We start from the raw sequence: 19,655 nt of genomic DNA on the forward strand, positions 1-19,655 counted from the left end.
TGCTTAAAGGTTGGTGGGGACAATTTGAGCATCTTGAAAAGTTGGTCGTATTATGTCCCTACCGTCCCTATGCAAACCTACGCCCTTGCAATCAATGAATCCATCAGTAAGCTCGAATAGTCGGGTAATCAGATTACAAATATTTAATGTGTTGCCGAATACATTTTTAAAAATGCATTTAAAAATGAATTAAAATACCTGAGCTTAGCCTCAAACGATATACAAAAATCAATAAATGAGGATAACACATATTTCCCACAAAAACTACTAAATATACATATGCATAAACAAACATATTAGCAAAAAAATACATACCTTATGTAGGTCTTAACCGGCAGCAGCTGGATTCAGCCATGTTACACGAGTTATGACATATTACTGTTGCCACTAGAGGCCAGTGTATCCACCCAAATCAAAACTAAATGCAACACTTAGAAAATAAACCTTTGATACGTCACTCTAATTAAACGAATCTTCGAAGCAGACAAAGCTTTTTTTCTAATCGAAATACTCGTTGATTAATCGTTGCAGCACTAAAAAAAAAAAAAACCTGACACTGGGTTTTTGGAGGACTACAGATACGCACTTGATTGGTTGCCAATCAATTGTAGGGCATAAAGGGACAAACAAGCATTCACAATGACACCTCAAGGTCATTTAATGAAGCTTTTATTTTTGTACATAGGAGGAAATCTGAATTTGATCCTCCATCCTCAGAACTGTGCATGAACCTATCTTATTGCGAGACTAAAAAATATAAGGACGTTAACCTGCAGAATTCTCAACATTCCATCGGATGCATCCTCACCTCTTCAGTCATCAAGCACCCCCTCATTCCGAGATACGTTGTCAGTGTACACGATTTATTCCACTTGCTCTCATCACTCTGACGAGCAGCAGGGTTTGACTTAAGGGCATGCAAGAGTGATACATAGACCAGACTCCAGAGATGCGGATTATATACCGTACAGCAATTTTTTCATTGATAACAAATCTTAATTCTATAATTTATTTACACTTCCCCCTTACTAAAGTTGTTTTTTATATATACAGTGGGGCAAATAAGTATTTAGTCAACCACTAATTGTGCAAGTTCGCCCACTTGAAAATATTAGAGAGGCCTGTCAACATGGGTAAACCTCAACCATGAGAGACAGAATGTGGAAAAAAAACCAGAAAATCACATTGTTTGATTTTTAGAGAATTTATTTGCAAATCATGGTGGAAAATAAATATTTGGTCAATACAAAAAGTACATGACAATACTTTGTTATGAACCCTTTGTTGGCAATAACAGAGGCCAAACGTTCTCTGTAACTCTTCACAAGCTTTTCACACATTGTTGCTGGTATTTTGGCCCATTCCTCAATGCAGATCTCCTCTAGAGCAGAGATGTTTTGGGGCTGTTGTTGGGCAACGCGGACTTTCAATTCCCTCCACAGATTTTCTATGGGGTTTAGATCTGGAGACCGGCTAGGCCACTCCAGGACCTTGAAATGCTTCTTACGAAGGCACTTCTTTGTTGCCCTGGCTGTGTGTTTGGGATCATTGACATGCTAAAAGACCCAACCACGTGTCATCTTCAATGCCCTTGCTGATGGAAGGAGATTTTGACTCAAAATCTCTCGATACATGGCCCCATTCAGGCTTTCCTTTACACAGATCAGTTGTCCTGGTCCCTTTGCAGAAAAACAGCCCCAAAGCATGATGTTTCCACCTCCATGCTTCACAGTGGGTATGGTGTTCTTCAGATGCAATTCAGTATTCTTTCTCCTCCAAACACGAGAACCTGTGTTTCTACCAAAAAGTTCTATTTTGGTTTCATCTGACCATAACACATTCTCCCAGTCCTCTTCTGGATCATCCAAATGCTCTCTAGCGAACCGCAGACGGGCCTGGACGTGTACTTTCTTCAGCAGGGGGATACGTCTGGCAGTGCAGGATTTGAGTCCCTGGCGGCGCATTGTGTTACTGATAGCAGCCTTTGTTACTGTGGTCCCAGCTCTCTCTAGGTCATTCACTCGGTCCCCCTGTATAGTTCTGGGATTTTTGCTCACTGTTTTTGTTATCATTTTGACGCCACGGGGTGAGATCTTGCATGGAGAACTAAATCGAGGGAGATTATCAGTGGTCTTGTATGTCTTCCATTTTCTAATAATTGCTCCTACAGTTGATTTCTTTACACCAAGTGTTTTACCTATTGCAGATTCAGTCTTCCCAGCCTGGTGCAGGCCTACAATTTTGTCTCTGGTGTCCTTCGACAGCTCTTTGGTCTTGGCCATAGCGGAGTTTGGAGTGTGACTGACTCAGTTTGTGGACAGGTGTCTTTTATACCGATAATGAGTTAAAATAGGTTCCATTAATACAGGTAACGAGTGGAGCCTCGTTAGACCTCGTTAGAAAAAGTTAGACCTCTTTGACAGCCAGAAATCTTGCTTGTTTTTAGGTGACCAAATACTTATTTTCCACTCTAATTTGGAAACAAATTCTTTAAAAATCAAACAATGTGATTTTCTGTTTTTTTTTCACATTCTGTCTCTCATGGTTGAGGTTTACCCATGTTGACAATTACAGGCCTGTCTAATCTTTTCAAGTAGGAGAATTTGCACAATTGGAGGTTGACTAAATACTTATTTGCCCCACTGTACATGATGCAATGTTTTAAGACTGAAGAGTAAACTGTGTAAACTGAATGCTGATTGACAGCTTAATTTTATGACATGTCGCCTGACAGAACTCAATCAGTTGCCTGGATGTCAGCACACCCGAGGACAGCGTGAGTTTTTTAGGTTAGCGGTAATCAGGTCTGGCGGGTTACGACAGGTCGGACACTCGAACCAAATTAGCTGACTTTCACTCTCGCTTTGACTTAGCTCTTCAAAACTAGCACTTTCTCGTCACATCGTCCGCTGTCTGATTCCTCTTTTCCTCATTTAGGTTGCTTGCGATCAAAAACCTGTCATCTGATGCAGTGTGATTCTTCAACCAAGTGTGTTTTGAACACTCAGGTTAACTAACGATTGTGCCTGCAGTAAATCCTTCCACCAGAGAGTGTCACTAAAGAGCCCGAGCTTGATTTCTCTATCAAATTTCCCCCCAAACTCCCCATATTCTCTTCCCACACTTGCGAAATCCCATTCTACTCCAAAATTACACATGTTCTCAATCCGCTGGTAACTGTCTGTTTTGAGGGCAATTAAAGTCAATGAGCTCTGTCCCCCTGCAGGGTTTGGGAGACGTTTAAATATGACATTGTGGTTTGGTTGTGAAGCGTAATTGTGTGTTGGGAATTCCTCAGCAGGGTGGATGGGGATGGGAGGCTCTACATTCACTTCGGTGATCATCATCTTCTTTTATGGGCTTAGTTTTCTTGCAAAATAGTGGGCGGCGACTTTGTGGCGGCACAAAAGCGGCGCTATATGCCATCTTCCTCATCTTGCTCAAGGACAGTAACAATTGTAGGAACTCGGTCCGCAATAATGTGTTTGTCCCTGAACAGCCATATTTGAAGCACTTCTTATGGGATATAACTCAATAGATTGGACAGTAACTACACAGTAAATAGGTCACTTTTTCATCTTTATGAAAATGAAATAGACTTCTGTGCAATTTTGGTGATCAAAAGCGGTGAACTATTTAAACGAGTGAGGACAGTGCAATGGGGGCACAGCAGGGCTCCAGGCACAAAAAAACAGTTGTAACGTTTTTAAATCACAAATATCAACACTGACCCATTTTTGACACGCTACTAAGAAAGGCCGTAGGTTCGAATAGGGACTGTAGGGAGATAAGACTACCAACTTTTCAGGATGCTCAAATTGTCCCCACCAATTTTTAAGCAACCTTATATGCATTATATAATGAGTTCAGTTAGTTGCTGAATGTGTCTGTCGATCCCCCCCCCGAAACGCATGTTTGATTTTCCTGACCGACCCCCGACACACACTCACACATGAATACACTTACACAGCCCCGACAGAAAGTTCGAAGTTTTTTTTCGGCCAGCAGCAGCCATTATAAGTAATTTAAAAAGACGCCAATGTTGTGGAGGTGGGAAACACGCCACTAATTTTGCTACTGAAAGTCCGACCAGGATCTGAGTTAGCATAACATTAAAGTGTGTAAACTTGCAAACCTGCAAACTCGAATAAGAAGTTGCTGAGAGAGAATTGTTCTTCTGTTTGTGTTTTCAACTGTTAACGTTCATTAAACCGTGAGAAAAGTGAACTCTGCTGGAAACTATAGAACTAGAAAAAGGCAAGAAACTGCTTAGAGAGAGAGAGGGGTGCTGCATAACCTCAAATGTTTCTCACAAAACACAACATACACACAACTTAATCATAATTAACTACTGTATGTCCATTCACGAGCCACCCACACTAGCGTTGCGATCAACTGGTCGAAGTTTTTTTTTTTCGTCAAGCAGCAGCCACTGTTCAAACTTACATTAACTTCTTTTCAGTTGCTGAATGTGCCAGTCCATTTTTCCCCTTCAAACGCACGTTTGATTGGCTGATGACTTGACCCACCCCCGACACACACACATGCACGCATACACTTACACAGCCCCGACTGAAATACATGTCGACAACATGCTGCCTTCTCCGCCCCATTCGAAGAAGGGGATATTACAAGTTTTTTTCAGCCAGCAGCAGCCACTGTAAGTAATTTAAAAATACCCCAATGTTGTGGATGTGGGAAATACACCACTAATTTTGCTACTGAAAGTACGACCAGGATCAGAGTTAGCATAACATTAAACTGTGTGAACTTGCTGACCTGCAAAACTCGAGTAGAAGCTGCTTAGAGGGAAGTGTCCTTCTGTTTGTGTTTTCTTTTTTCTTTCTTTCTTTATTTTCCTTTCAGGCATGAAAAATCCAAACAAACACACAGCATTCATATCTGTGTATGTTTAATTCAACCCGAAAAGAAAATGGCAAATGGGAGAAGCCGAAGCTTATTGAATCCCACCCCCCAGTATACCATACGGTGCAGAATGGGCCCAAGATGTTAAGCATTCACGTTCGGGTAGGGTCGGGCCGCCGTGCCGGGCTAATGAATTATTAAAAAAAAAAAAAAAAAAAAAAAAAAGGGATAAAACCGAGAGCAGGCTCTCTGTATTGTGCATTTGCTTGTGCACGCACATGAACGCCGTGGCCCGCATGTTTTTTTTTTTTGTAATAAACTTTCGCAGCGTTATTTCGTTGTGTAAATGCTTTATAATGATCATAAAAATATGTAGCCTATTTAAACATTAAGAAAACTTGCGTTTTTTTTCCCTGCCAACTGAGAATTCGTTACGAAAGAAATTTTTATTTATGCACACAAAGGCAAAATAAATGTGATCCTTTTGAATCTTCTCCTCTGTGTGTCTGCAAAACCGAATGTTTTATTTTTTATATTAAACTTTACCGGCGTTATTTGGTTGTGTAAATGCTTTTATAATGAATATAAAAATATGTAGACTATTTAAACATTAAGAAAACTTGCGGGTTTTTTTCTGCCGAGAATTCGTTACGAAGGACACTTTTATTTATGCACACAAAGGCAACAGAAATGTGATCCTTTTGAATCTTCTCTGTGTGTCTGCAAAAACTGCATGTTTTTTTATTTTATTTTTTATTTTAATTAAAATTTTCCGGCGTTATTTCATTGTGTAAATGCTTTTATAATGATCATAAAAATATGTAGACTATTTAAACATTAAGAAAACTTGCGTTTTTTTTCTGCCAAGTGAGAATTCGTTACGAAGGACACTTTTATTTATGCACACAAAGGCAACAGAAATGTGGTCCTTTTGAATCTTCTCCTCTGTGTGTCTGCAAAACCCAAGGTTTTCTTTTTATATTAAACTTTCCCAGTGTTATTTCGTGGTGTAAATGCTTTTATAATGATCATAAAAATATGTAGACTATTTAAACATTAAGAAAACTTGCGTTTTTTTTCTGCCAAGTGAGAATTCGTTACGAAGGACACTTTTATTTATGCACACAAAGGCAACAGAAATGTGATCCTTTTGAATCTTCTCTGTGTGTCTGCAAAAACTGCATGTTTTTTTATTTATTTATTTTTTTTAATTAAAATTTTCCGGCGTTATTTCATTGTGTAAATGCTTTTATAATGATCATAAAAATATGTAGACTATTTTAACATTAAGAAAACTTGCGTTTTTTTTTTTCTGCCGAGAATTCGTTACGATGGACACTTTTATTTATGCACACAAAGGCAACAGAAATGTGATCCTTTTGAATCTTCTCCTCTGTGTGTCTGCAAAACCCAAGGTTTTCTTTTTATATTAAACTTTCCCAGTGTTATTTCGTTGTGTAAATGCTTTTATAATGATCATAAAAATATGTAGACGATTTAAACATTAAGAAAACTTGCGTTTTTTTTCTGCCAAGTGAGAATTCGTTACGAAGGACACTTTTATTTATGCACACAAAGGCAACAGAAATGTGGTCCTTTTGAATCTTCTCCTCTGTGTGTCTGCAAAACCCAAGGTTTGTTTTTTATATTAAACTTTCCCAGCGTTATTTCGTGGTGTAAATGTTTTTATAATGATCATAAAAATATGTAGACTATTTAAACATTAAGAAAACTTGCGTTTTTTTCTGCCAACTCGAAGAAATGAAAAAAAATTGCTGCTGCTGCATTTTTTTTTTCGCGTCACTCCAACAAAAAAAAACAAAAAACAAAAAAAAAATTTGGGTTTTTCGGGCTGGTGGGCCTGCAAATCTAGTTAATTGATCGGGCTCGGGCCAGGTCGGGCTTCAATACCAGCGGGCCATGTCGGGTCGGGCTGGATTTTTTAGGCCCGATCTAACCTCTATTGCACATATATAGTGGGCTAGGCCTACATTTTACTTTTGTTCTACATTTCAATTTAGTTGATGTTTTGTTTGCAACTGAACTGATCCCTTGATTGATATTGCGATAAAGATACTGCTGCACTACAATATTTTCTTTGTCGTTTTCTTTAATATTTACTTGAATATTTTTATTGATGGGTCGTTGTGACTAAAATACAGTGACTGTTATTACTGATTTTGCACAGGATGTTGCACTGTGTGAAAGGCTGCTACTATGTGTAAAAAAAAAAGAGAAAGCCCTGGTCTCATTCAAAGCACTAATGAAATGCTGTGATGTTTTTTTTTTTTTAATCTATATACCTGAAAGTATTTTCATTTGACTTCAACCAGGAGTGACACAAGAGCCAATAAAAAGTTGTTTAATGTCTGACCGCTTGTGTTGCCTCATGATTCAAGAAAAATATGCTTTGCTGTAGAATTTTAATGCATCCCAGGCTTTAATATTATTAACCATGATATATTACTTGGGAAAATGGAAAGATATGGTTTCAGAGGCATTGTTCTGGAATGGTTAAAAAGTTACATGGGAAATCGCAAACAGTACGTACAGATTGGTGATTACAGATCATCATTATCGGACATTAGAGCTGGAGTACCACAGGGCTCTGTATTGGGTCCAAAACTCTTTACACTATTTATCAATGACCTATGTATGACATCTAAAAAATTAAACTTTCTACCCTTTGCAGATGACACCAGCATCCTATGCTCAGGAAAATATTTAAAGAATCTGATGCGTGAGGTAATGACTGAATTAACATATCTGAATCACTGGTTCACGCTAAACAAATTATCAATAAATATGGAAAAAACTAAATATATTTCATTTGGAAATAAAAAGACAGAAACTGAAGAAAAGATAATTATAGACAATAGCGAAATTGAGCGAGTAACTGAGACTAAATTTTTAGGTGTAATACTGGATGAACAGTTAAATTGGAAGTCACAAATAAAGAACATAAAAACAAAACTGGCAAAAAGTGTTGGACTACTGGACAAAACGAAACCCATTTAAAATGATAAAGCACGCCATATCTTGTTCTCTTCATTAGTAATGCCATACTTCAGCTACTGTGTGGAGGTTTGGGGCAATACATATCCCAGCAATTTAAGAATAGTGCACAAGGCAAAATATCTCGAACATACAAATAGACTGTTCTTGGAATCCAAACAGTTAAAAATCTTGGATCTAGTCAAATTCAAAACGGCCATAATCATGTTTAAGGCACGGAAAAACGCACTACCTGGAAATATACAATTTTTGTTTTCAAATAGACAAGGAGGGTATGATCTGAGAGGGGAGTTAAATTTCAAAAAGCAATATCACCGTACAACATAAAAGGGCTTTTGTCCTTCGATTTTACGTGTGGATTCATATAAGTTTTTTCTTCCTCCTACTCCTTTTCGAATCTTATGTTTTGTTTGTATTCTTGTATATCCATAATGTGATGCATGTTTTCGAAATAATTTCAATCAATCAATAATGCATCGCGATGCATTGCCGAATCGAATCGAATCATGACCCTCTGAATCGAATCGTAATCGAATCGAATTGTGAGGGCAGTGCCGATGCACACCTCTATAATCTACGCCCTTGCTACTAAGCTACTGGCAGTGTTTCAACATGTTTCAATGCCATTGACGTCTATTGCCGTCATTGGCTGAAGACTGAAGAGTAGTTTAACCGGAAAATACGTCATTTGAACTACTCTGTACACTCCTGAAAGGCTCCTTGACTGAGTGCGAAGTGAAGTGACTGGCACCGCCTGGTTGGTGCGTCTTTTTCTACATGTGTGTGTGTGTGATAGACAGCAAGAGACCAGTGGAGCCTGGCACTGAAAAATGAGAATGAAGGAGACAAAGAGTGTAAAGACAACAATGAGACAGACTGACAACACAGAGGGATAGATTGTGCACAAGCACCAAGTGTCACATGTCTTTACAGCTCATTTGAAATCTCATCTTCGGTCAGCGGAGACGCCAAACTGCTTGTTTGAATTTCCACTTTTTTAAAATCTCCACTGAAAGCTTGCATTATGATCACCTGATTCTCGGTGTTATGACTACACGCCGCCTTTGTGGTCACCTTTTCATGCCGCTAATGAATTCCGATGCCCGCTGGCACAGCAGCCCCGATATCAGCCTCGCAACGGAGGGCCGTGCCAAAAATAACTTGTAGGCTCTCGTAAAAGCGCTTCCCATTCGCCCCAATGAAGGATGCCGTGAATGAAAGGAGCCCGTGTGGCAGGTTGCGCCAGTGTTTCGCAACTGTTTACACACGCAAAAAAACTTGCTACACCTTGTGCTGAGGTGACTCAGCTCCCCTGAGGGAAGAGAAAATACAATACAACAAGTCCTAAAGTGCACTTTAGAGACGATTATACAATGAGTTGTCAAAAAAAAAAGCAAGTATTAAATCCCTTTAGTGCCTGCAGTGTAGCAAAGATAGATGCTTTACCTTAACTATTATTGAGTTATTTCTTTCAACGACAACAAAAAACAGAACTTGAAGAAACTTGCGGAGCTGAGCAAACAACAAGGCGGAGCGACTTAACTCTTTAGGTTTCTAGGAATGATTATCGAAAAAGGTGGGCGGGTTGTCTTGTTGTAACAGCGGCTCATTTAGGGATTATCATGGAATCTGCTTCTATAATAGTCACAAAAACAATCTGAGTGAAACAGTCCATTGTGTGCTGACAGGGCAAAAGCCTGGAAAACCATAAAGTGGCATTTGTAGAGTAAATAAGATGGGAAACTTCCTCGAATGTTGTTGTGGAAATGTGAGCAGTGCATAAGTGACAATCTTGCAAAAACATCTTTTTATTCTAACTAGGGTTGTTCCGATCATGTTTTTTTGCTCCCGATCCGATCCCGATCGTTTTAGTTTGAGTATCTGCCGATCCCGATATTTCCCGATCCGATTGCTTTTTTCCCCCTCCCGATTCAATTCCAATCATTCCCGATAATTTTTCCCGATCATATACATTTTGGTAATGCATTAAGAAAAAAATGAATAAAACCCGGACGAATATATACATTCAACATACAGTACATAAGTACTGTATTTGTTTATTATGACAATAAATCCTCAAGATGGCATTTACATTAACATTCTTTCTGTAAGAGGGATCCACAGATAGAAAGACTTGTGACTTTGTATATTGTGACTAAATATTGCTATCTAGTGTATTTGTTGAGCTTTCAGTAAATGATACTGCAGCCATGCCCAAATGCATGATGGGAAGTGGAACCATGACTGTGCGTAGTGCTACCAATTGATATATCTTCTCTGCGTTGGGAAATAACATAAGGTGTTAAGAAAAAGATCAATTGCTACCTTGCTTCCCAGACTGCTCCCCATGATATTTTTAATCGTAGGGAGAGGGATTGTAAGGCTTTAGCCAATTAAAAAACAGCTCCAAAGGCTGCCAAAATTCACTCTATTCATTTTACGCTGCTTTTTATCTCTCTATATAGGTAAAACGGCGCCATTACAGATTGAGCGCGACAATGCGTGAGTGGGTCGTGCAGCGCATGCATTAGTTGCGTTAAATATTTTAATGTGATACAGTTTTAAAAAAATTAATTACCGCCGTTATTGAGATAAATTTGATAACCCTACCTTAAGCCTAAACTAAAGACTCTGGATGAGTGTAACATATTATGTCTGTAACGTTAAATACAATTAGAAAACGATTTAATTAAAAAATATACTGTATATATCAAAAAAAGGCATGGCCGATATTTTTTTGCCGATTCCGATACTTTGAAAATGACGTGATCGGACCCGATCGATCGGGACATCTCTAATTCTAACATCCAAAACAGAATCTTCACATACTAATGCTTATTAACTCATTTGCTCCCAAAAAAAAGCATAAATACGTTCTATTTTTAATTGTTTCAGTGTCCCAAAGATGTATTTATGCGTCTTTTAGGCATAGGCGGAGTTTGACTTTTGGGGCGGGGGGGCACAACCTGTTGATGACCCCGAAACGCAGTGTCAGCAATAAAATTAACTTACAAGAATATGACAATGAGCATTTTTTGTTCCCATCATTCTTGAGGGGAATTTTGAATCAGGCTGCTTCGGCAATACTTTTCACCCGGATCGTCAACCATTGAAAATGCTACGCCCGCTGGTGTCATGCCAATGTAGTTACTCCAGTCAAAAATTGTATCCCCTGGGCGGAGCCATATTGAGGTAGATTTGTGTCTTTATTATTCAATCAAAATATTTATTTTCAATCAAAAAAAGTCACTTCAATCAAAAAAAAAAAAAAAAAAGTGTTTGAATGCAAAAATAAATTTGAAACTAAAAAAAAATGCAATGCAAATCAAATTTTTTTTTTTTTTAATTGTTTTTTGGGGGGGAGTCAAGTTTTTTTTATTGAAGCAACTTTTTGATTAAAGTAATATTGAGTTGTGTTTGGGCCATATTTGGCTAGGACGTTTTTTGTCTTTATTCAATCAAAAAAAAATTGCTGCTTAAAAAAAAAAAAATTCAAAAAGAAAAATCACTTCAATCAAAAAAAAAAAGGAAAAATTTCAATCATAGAAAGTTTTTCAATGCAAAAAAATATTTGAGATTGAAAAATTTGCATTTTAAGTTTTTAACACTTAATTTTTAGTTAATTTAGTTTTCTTTGCTTGAAGGAATCCTTTTGTGTTTGGGCCATTTATGGATTGGACATTTATGTGTTAAATCATTCAATCCCCGAAAAAGTAGCTTCAACCCCAAAAAAATATTTTCAATCAAAGAAAAAAAAAATTGCCCTCCCCTAGTTTTTTTTGGGGGGGGGATTATATGCAAAGCAAATGACCGTCTAAGGTGCTAGTCACATGATCTGTTAGAAAAATAATTTTGCCCCATTATAAAAATATATATTTTATGTTCATTTCATTAATTTTTGTTGCAGATTTATTGCTTTCAACGTTTATATATATATATACAGTGCCTTGCAAAAGTATTCGGCCCCCTTGAACCTTGCAACCTTTCGCCACATTTCAGGCTTCAAACATAAAGATATAAAATTTTAATTTTTTGTCAAGAATCAACAACAAGTGGGACACAATCGTGAAGTGGAACAAAATTTATTGGATAATTTAAACTTTTTTAACAAATAAAAAACTGAAAAGTGGGGCGTGCAATATTATTCGGCCCCCTTGCGTTAATACTTTGTAGCGCCACCTTTTGCTCCAATTACAGCTGCAAGTCGCTTGGGGTATGTTTCTATCAGTTTTGCACATCGAGAGACTGACATTCTTGCCCATTCTTCCTTGCAAAACAGCTCGAGCTCAGTGAGGTTGGATGGAGATTGTTTGTGAACAGCAGTCTTCAGCTCTTTCCACAGATTCTCGATTGGATTCAGGTCTGGACTTTGACTTGGTCATTCTAACACCTGGATACGTTTATTTTTGAAACATTCCATTGTAGATTTGGCTTTATGTTTTGGATCATTGTCCTGTTGGAAGATAAATCTCCGTCCCAGTCTCAGGTCTTGTGCAGATACCAACAGGTTTTCTTCCAGAATGTTCCTGTATTTGGCTGCATCCATCTTCCCGTCAATTTTAACCAGCTTCCCTGTCCCTGCTGAAGAAAAGCAGGCCCAAACCATGATGCTGCCACCACCATGTTTGACAGTGGGGATGGTGTGTTCAGGGTGATGAGCTGTGTTGCTTTTACGCCAAACATATCATTTTTGTATTGTGGCCAAAAAGTTCAATTTTGGTTTCATCTGACCAGAGCACCTTCTTCCACATGTTTGGTGTGTCTCCCAGGTGGCTTGTGGCAAACTTTAAACGAGACTTTTTATGGATATCTTTGAGAAATTGCTTTCTTCTTGCCACTCTTCCATAAAGGCCAGATTTGTGCAGTGTACGACTGATTGTTGTCCTATGGACAGACTCTCCCACTTCAGCTGTAGATCTCTGCAGTTCATCCAGAGTGATCATGGGCCTCTTGGCTGCATCTCTGATCAGTTTTCTCCTTGTTTGAGAAGAAAGTTTGGAAGGACGGCCGGGTCTTGGTAGATTTGCAGTGGTCTGATGCTCCTTCCATTTCAATATGATGGCTTGCACAGTGCTCCTTGAGATGTTTAAAGCTTGGGAAATCTTTTTGTATCCAAATCCGGCTTTAAACTTCTCCACAACAGTATCTCGGACCTGCCTGGTGTGTTCCTTGGTTTTCATAATGCTCTCTGCACTTTAAACAGAACCCTGAGACTATCACAGAGCAGGTGCATTTATACGGAGACTTGATTACACACAGGTGGATTCTATTGATCATCATCGGTCATTTAGGACAACATTGGATCATTCAGAGATCCTCACTGAACTTCTGGAGTGAGTTTGCTGCACTGATAGTAAAGGGGCCGAATAATATTGCACGCCCCACTTTTCAGTTTTTTATTTGTTAAAAAAGTTTAAATTATCCAATAATTGTTGTTCCACTTCACGATTGTGTCCCACTTGTTGTTGATTCTTGACAAAAAAATAAAATTTCATATCTTTATGTTTGAAGCTTGAAATGTGGCGAAAGGTTGCAAGATTCAAGGGGGCCGAATACTTTTGCAAGGCACTGTATATAGGAAAGTCAATTTCATGCAATAACACTTTTCGGCCAACGGGGGGGCTGGCTCCCCCTTAAAATCCACTTACGCTTTTATGTTTTTTTTCATAAGAGACATCTCTGGGTTCTGATTCAACTGAGCTCAGAAGCACAAAGCTGAAAATCCATTTTAAAGCAATAAAACTGGCCACTGGAGGGCTGTAGCGTATTTCGTAAGACCCGCAACCCGATTCAACGGCAATGAACGGCCGGGCCGCACGGTCAGAGCGCTGGTGGAAGGATGCGATGGTCGAGCAGTACAACCGAGAGGACGCCCGGGATGCCAGGTGTTGGACGACCGAGCAGAACAACCGGGACCACCAGTTTAGCGGAAGATGCCGTTGAGTCCGTGCTGCTTGCCGAGCAGACCCCGCAGAGACAAAAAAAAAAAAATCCATCTTTATGAGACAGGCGGCGATGAGGGAAAATTTTACCCAGCTGTCACGGCGACAACAGCATCATCTCTCAGTTAGTTATGTGTAAATAAATGGTTACTTTTACATCAAAAACTCTATTTTTCTTGTTGTTTATGTTATTTTGTAAAAGGAAAACATTATTCAGATGTTTGGGATGTAAGTAAAGCAAAAAATAGTGTGTTAAAGTCAAAGTTATGTTTGAAATGTATGCTTTCACAAAAAGCTCAATTTCTCTGTTTTTTCATCAGAAATTAGAAAATTGCTCAAACTAAGCTATTTTCTAATGCTGATTTCCAAAGAATGGAAAAATATATGAACTTACTTTTTTTCCTGCTGAAAGAAGAGAGTCTTAATCTTTCTTTTGGTGGGTTCTATGTTCATACAGCAATAGAACAGAATTTTCTGTGGGCCTTGCAAAATCAGTCAAAATCCAGTAAAACGGCCGGGAGGGAAGGGCCTTGCTCCGGTTGAAAATGGCTGGGAGTGAATGAGTTAGAATAGTAGATCACATGACATGCAAAGCTACCATTTTGTAAAATTCCTTCTTCTCAACTAGGGCTGCAGTTATCGATTATTTTAGTAGTCGATTAATCTATCAACTAATTAGTTGGAATAATCGAGTCATCGGATTAGGAACATTTAATATGTTGCGGAATAAATTTTGGGAAATGTAAAACAAAAGCTTGCTAAGATTGCACTTCCAGAAGAGCATTAAATGACAATATGAAATAAAATTTCCGAGTGTTCCTTCAAACTATGCAGATCTGCACTTTCATTTAAAAATAAATTAAAATACCTGAGCTGAGCTTCAAACAGTATAAAAAATAATAATAAGTAAAGGACGATCGAAGTACAATAAGTGAACAATCGGCTAACTTGCATAGCAAAAGTGTGTCAGCTTAAATGCTATTAAATACTAAAGTTTAAAAAAAAAATTTTTTTTTAACAAAAACAGCTAAATATATCGATAAACTCAATTACAAATGCATAAAAAAAAAACATTAGCGCAAACAAAAACTCACCTTATGTTGGCCTTAGCAGGGAGCAGCTGGATTCAGCCATGTTAAATGAGTTGTCATATTCACTATTGCAACTAGGGACCTGTGTATCCAGCCAAATCAATAAAACTAAATGCAAACACTTTCCAAACAAACCATCACAATGCAACTCTAATTGAAAAAATTCTCGAAGGAGCAAAATTTGATTCTAAACTTTTTTCTATTTGAATTACTCGAGTTAATCGCATAATTGTTGCATCACTATTTTCAAACCTATTCTCACTTTTTCACCTGTTCCAATGTCAACATATTCCAAAAATTAATGCCTCGCGGGCTTCGATTTACAAATTAATTATAAAAATCTACACAGCTAAAGAACAAAAACTGCTTTGTGTACCACAGGGTTGCACCTTAGATACCTTTGTATTTATATTGTACTGTAGATGACATAAACTAGACTGACGTGGCTTAAAACAAGTGTGTCAAGAGAGAGCGAATGGGCAGAGGGAGACTGGAATGAGGTGAATACACTGTTTGTTTGTGCATCTCTGTCCTCTTCAGCTTAGCGCAATTCCTCTCATAAGGACCCCTGCCATCGTTGAATCTCAGTACTTGCCCGTGACAGGCCTAATTATGCAGGGACTCGGGAAGGCAGAGCGCGGTGACCAAGGCCGAGACATGGACCTGACGTCGCAGAGATCCACCATGCCTGTCGGCGGTCCCCTGCAGGTCAGTGCCTCGGGACGTGACTGTTGCGCTGGGGTTTTACCGCCGAGTCGCGGTATGTCCGGCCTATGTGAGAGCAAGGATCACAGAGGCTGCCGAGCGGCTCTCGAGAGCAGCCGTACGCGCGCTATTTTGGGACAAAAGCCACGCCAGCAACATCAATCAAATATCAATTAGGGCCCAGGTGTCACGTGCTAATGTAGCAACGGGTCAACAGAACAGACAATCACAAAAGAGAGTCAAGGTGGGTTCAGCTTTTGTCAGGTTGTGCCTTGCTAAACTCCAGATTTTACAGCAATTCCTGCTGAAATGGGTGACTTGGACTCGCTTGGCTTATTTCACTATAAAATATGGTTTGTTTCTACCTCATCTAATTCTGTAGTAATTGACTCAAGTTGTTCAAAACGTAAAGGTCTGCTTTGTAGTAGGGATGTGTCAAAACATCGAAATGGTGAGGTATTGTGATTCTTTGTATCCCAAAATGTTATCGATATGCTCCTGCCAAGATTTGAGATACTGTTTTAAAAAGGTGTCAATGTTTAAATATTTACCAAAATCTTCCACCATCATAGTGTCTCAGTTAACTCTATGGCTGCCGTTGACGGTGCTCGACGCCCAATCCATTTAGACTTGGACGGGCGTATCAACGTTTGTTCATTCGAAACCAGAGCATTCGAAGTCATTTCCGATTTTCAGGCCATTTTCAGGTCACTTTCTGTTAATTTGAGGGCATTTACAGTTGAGTTTGAGCCACTGCCTATTTATTTGTGAGATTCTTTACAATGCTCCAAAATCAACAGAAAGTGACTGAAAATCAACCTGAAATGCCCCAAAATTACCTCGTTGCCTGAACGAATGGATTGGATGTCTACTAGTAATAAATTATGGTTTGCTTGTTTTTCTGTTTATTAGTTGTTTTGTAGAATATCTCAGTAGGGCCGAGAACAAAAACTGGTATTTGGCATATGACATTTTTTGGGGGCATATGCTATATGGCATTTATTTGGGCATATGGCAAAATGGGTTTTGGCATATGGCAGTTTTTTTGGTATATGGCAAAATGGCTTTTGGCATATGGCAGTTATTTTGTTATGTGGCAAAATATTGTCTACTAGTAATAAATTCTTGTTAGGTTTTTCTATTTATTAGTTGTTTTGTAGAATATCTCAGTAGGGCATAAAACAAAAACTGGTATTTGGCCATATGGCAAAATGGCTTTTGGCATATGACATTTTTTGGGCATATGCCAATTTTGGCATAAGCCATTTTTAGAGCATATGCAATTTTTTTGGGACATAATGGCATTTTTTGGGCATATGGCAAAGTGGCTTTTGGCATATGGCAGTTTTCTTGATAAAGGGCAAAATGGCTTTGGCAGTTCTTTTGTTATTTGGCAAAATGTCGTCTACTAGTAATAAATTCTTCTTTGCTTGTTTTTCTGTTTATTTGCTGTTTTGTAGAATATCTTAGCAGGGCCGAGAACAAAAAGTGGTATTTGGCATATGGCAAAATGGCTTTTGGCATATGGCTTTTTTTTTTTTTTTTTTTTTGGCATTTGCATTTTTTGGCATATGGCATTTTTTGGGGCATATGCAATTTTTTGGGGCACATGGCATTTTTTTGGCATATGGCAAAATGGCTTTTGGCATATGGCCTTTTTTTTTTATATGGCAACATGGCTTTTAGCATATGGCAGTTCTTTTATTATATGGCAAAATGTCGTCTACAAGTAATATTCTTGTAAATTCTTGTTTGCTGGTTTTTCTGTTTATTAGTTGTTTTGTTGAATATCTCAGAAGGGCTGAGAAAAAACCTGTTATTTGGCATATGGCAAAATTGCTTCTGGCATATAACATTTTTTTTGGCATACACCATTTTTTGGCACATGGCATTTTTGGGGGCATATTTTTTGGGGCATAAATGGCTTTTGGCATACGGCAGTTCTTTTGTTATATGGCAAAATGTCGTCTACTATAAATAAAATTATTTTTTGCGTTTGCTTGTTTTTCTGTTTATTTGCCGTTTTGTAGAATATCTCAGTTGGGTTGAGAAAAAAAAGTGGTATTTGGCATATGACAAAATGGCTTTTGGCATATGGCAGTTTTCTTGATAAATGACAAAATGTCGTCTACTAGTAATAAATTCTTGTTTGCTCGTTTTTCTGTTTATTTGCCGTTTTGTAGAATATCTCAGCAGGATTGTAACAAAAAGTGGTATTTGGCATATGGCAATATGGCTTTTGGCATATGGCATTTTTTGGACAAATGCCATTTTTTGGCATATGGCTTTTTTTTTTTTTTTTTTTTTTTTGCATATGACATTATTTGCAGGCCATGCACGTCTGTTAGGGTCCGCGAACGCGGAAACAAGGTTGGACCTCACAACAGACAACAAACGACTGAAGGAAGCGTACATGGGTTTATTAAATACAAAACAAAAACACGCATTCGCGGCAAAAAGGGGAAATAACAAAACGGGTCCGTGACAGGAGGTCGACGGGGATCAATACACAAACGCGAGGGTAAACCAAGGTGCTAGATAGAGCCAATAAAACAACTAAAATACACTCACATACCTGCACAAGGTAGAGGCATACAAAACTAAAGCGACTGGCGACTAAAACCCACTGAGGGTGCGAAATTACCAAAGTAGCAAGTTACTCGAAATGCAATGATGTCAAATGGCGACCAGCAAGAATCAATATCTCGGCGTCCTTCCAGTGGATCGCCTGCGTCTTTATACTGTTGTTGATGAGCTGCAGGTGTGACGTCGGGAACGCCCCCACAGTCGGCTCTGCAACAACACAAACTCTGACCAGGAGCAGAACGTGACAGTACCCCCCCCTCAAAGGGAGCCCCTTGGCGACCCACCTGGCTTCCCCGGACAGCGTGTGTGAAAGTCTCGGATGACAGATGGATCCAGGATCCAGGAGCGGGGGATCCATTGGCGTTCCTCAGGACCGTAACCCTCCCAGTCGACCAGATATTGAACCCCCCTGCCCCTCTTCCTGGAGTCTAAAATGGACCGAACCGTGTAAACCGGGTCACCATCGAGCAGACGCGAAGGCGGAGGAGGAGGTTCCGGAGGGCAAAGCGGGCTGGTGGAGACAGGCTTCAGCAAGGAGACGTGGAAAACTGGATGGATCCTGAGGGATGGAGGCAGCGCGAGTCTTACGGCTACCGGGTTGACGACCTTATCAACCTTATAAGGTCCAATGAAGCGGGGACCCAGCTTCTTCGAGACCCCAGCAATGTTCAAGTCCTTGGTAGAAAGCCAGACCTCCTGGCCTGGTCGATACTCAGGGGCCGGTCTCCGGTGACGATCCGCCAACTGCTGGTTGCGCACTGCCGTCCTCGAAAGCGCTGCACGGGCGTCCCGCCAGACTCTATGAGCTCGTCGTAGGTGGTGCTGTACCGAGGGTATGGAGATGCTCGATTCCTGGGTAGGGAACACAGGGGGCTGGTAGCCGTAAGCGGTCTTGAAGGGCGACATACCTGTGGCTGTGCAGACCAGCGTATTGTGCGCGTACTCCACCCAAGGGATATGGGTGGACCAGGAAGATGGGTGCTGGTGGCAGACGCACCGAAGAGCAGCAGCAAGGTCTTGGTTGGCCCGCTCTGTCTGGCCATTGGTCTGCGGGTGGTACCCAGACGACAAGCTAGCTGTAGCTCCCATGGCTTTGCAGAAGGCTTTCCACACTCTCGACACAAACTGGGGACCCCTGTCAGACACTAGGTCCGTGGGCAGGCCATGGATGCGAAAAACATGATTCACCAGTAGGTTTGCAGTCTCTAGCGACGAAGGAAGCTTGGGCAGAGGAATGAAGTGTGCCATCTTGGAGAATCTATCAACGACGGTCAGCACCACAGTCTTTCCCTTGGACACCGGAAGACCAGACACGAAGTCCAAGGCTATGTGAGACCATGGACGGGGTGGAATTGGAAGTGGGTGCAGGAGGCCAGAGGGAGCATGATGGGACTGCTTGTTGCGGGCACACACCGAGCAGGCAAGAACAAACGCCCGGATGTCCTTGTTC

General features: G+C 39.8%; 1 protein-coding gene across 4 annotated transcripts in view; it reads left to right on the forward strand.

Moving 5' to 3' along the window:
- Positions 1 to 15,435: 15,435 nt before the first annotated feature.
- The window catches only part of LOC130928764 (ninjurin-2-like), a 54,093-nt gene continuing 49,873 nt past the window's right edge, over positions 15,436 to 19,655 (forward strand). Inside the window, exon 1 of one of the 4 annotated variants that reach the window (XM_057855506.1) lies at positions 15,436 to 15,622. In XM_057855506.1, the coding sequence (XP_057711489.1) occupies positions 15,527 to 15,622 (96 nt within the window). In that variant the 5' untranslated portion in view covers positions 15,436 to 15,526. The remainder of the gene's footprint in view (positions 15,623 to 19,655) is intronic. The other 3 variants (XM_057855509.1, XM_057855508.1, XM_057855507.1) reach the window with 3 other exon arrangements.

The sequence above is a fragment of the Corythoichthys intestinalis genome, chromosome 13, assembly GCF_030265065.1.
Source record: "Corythoichthys intestinalis isolate RoL2023-P3 chromosome 13, ASM3026506v1, whole genome shotgun sequence".
Lineage (NCBI taxonomy): Eukaryota > Metazoa > Chordata > Actinopteri > Syngnathiformes > Syngnathidae > Corythoichthys > Corythoichthys intestinalis.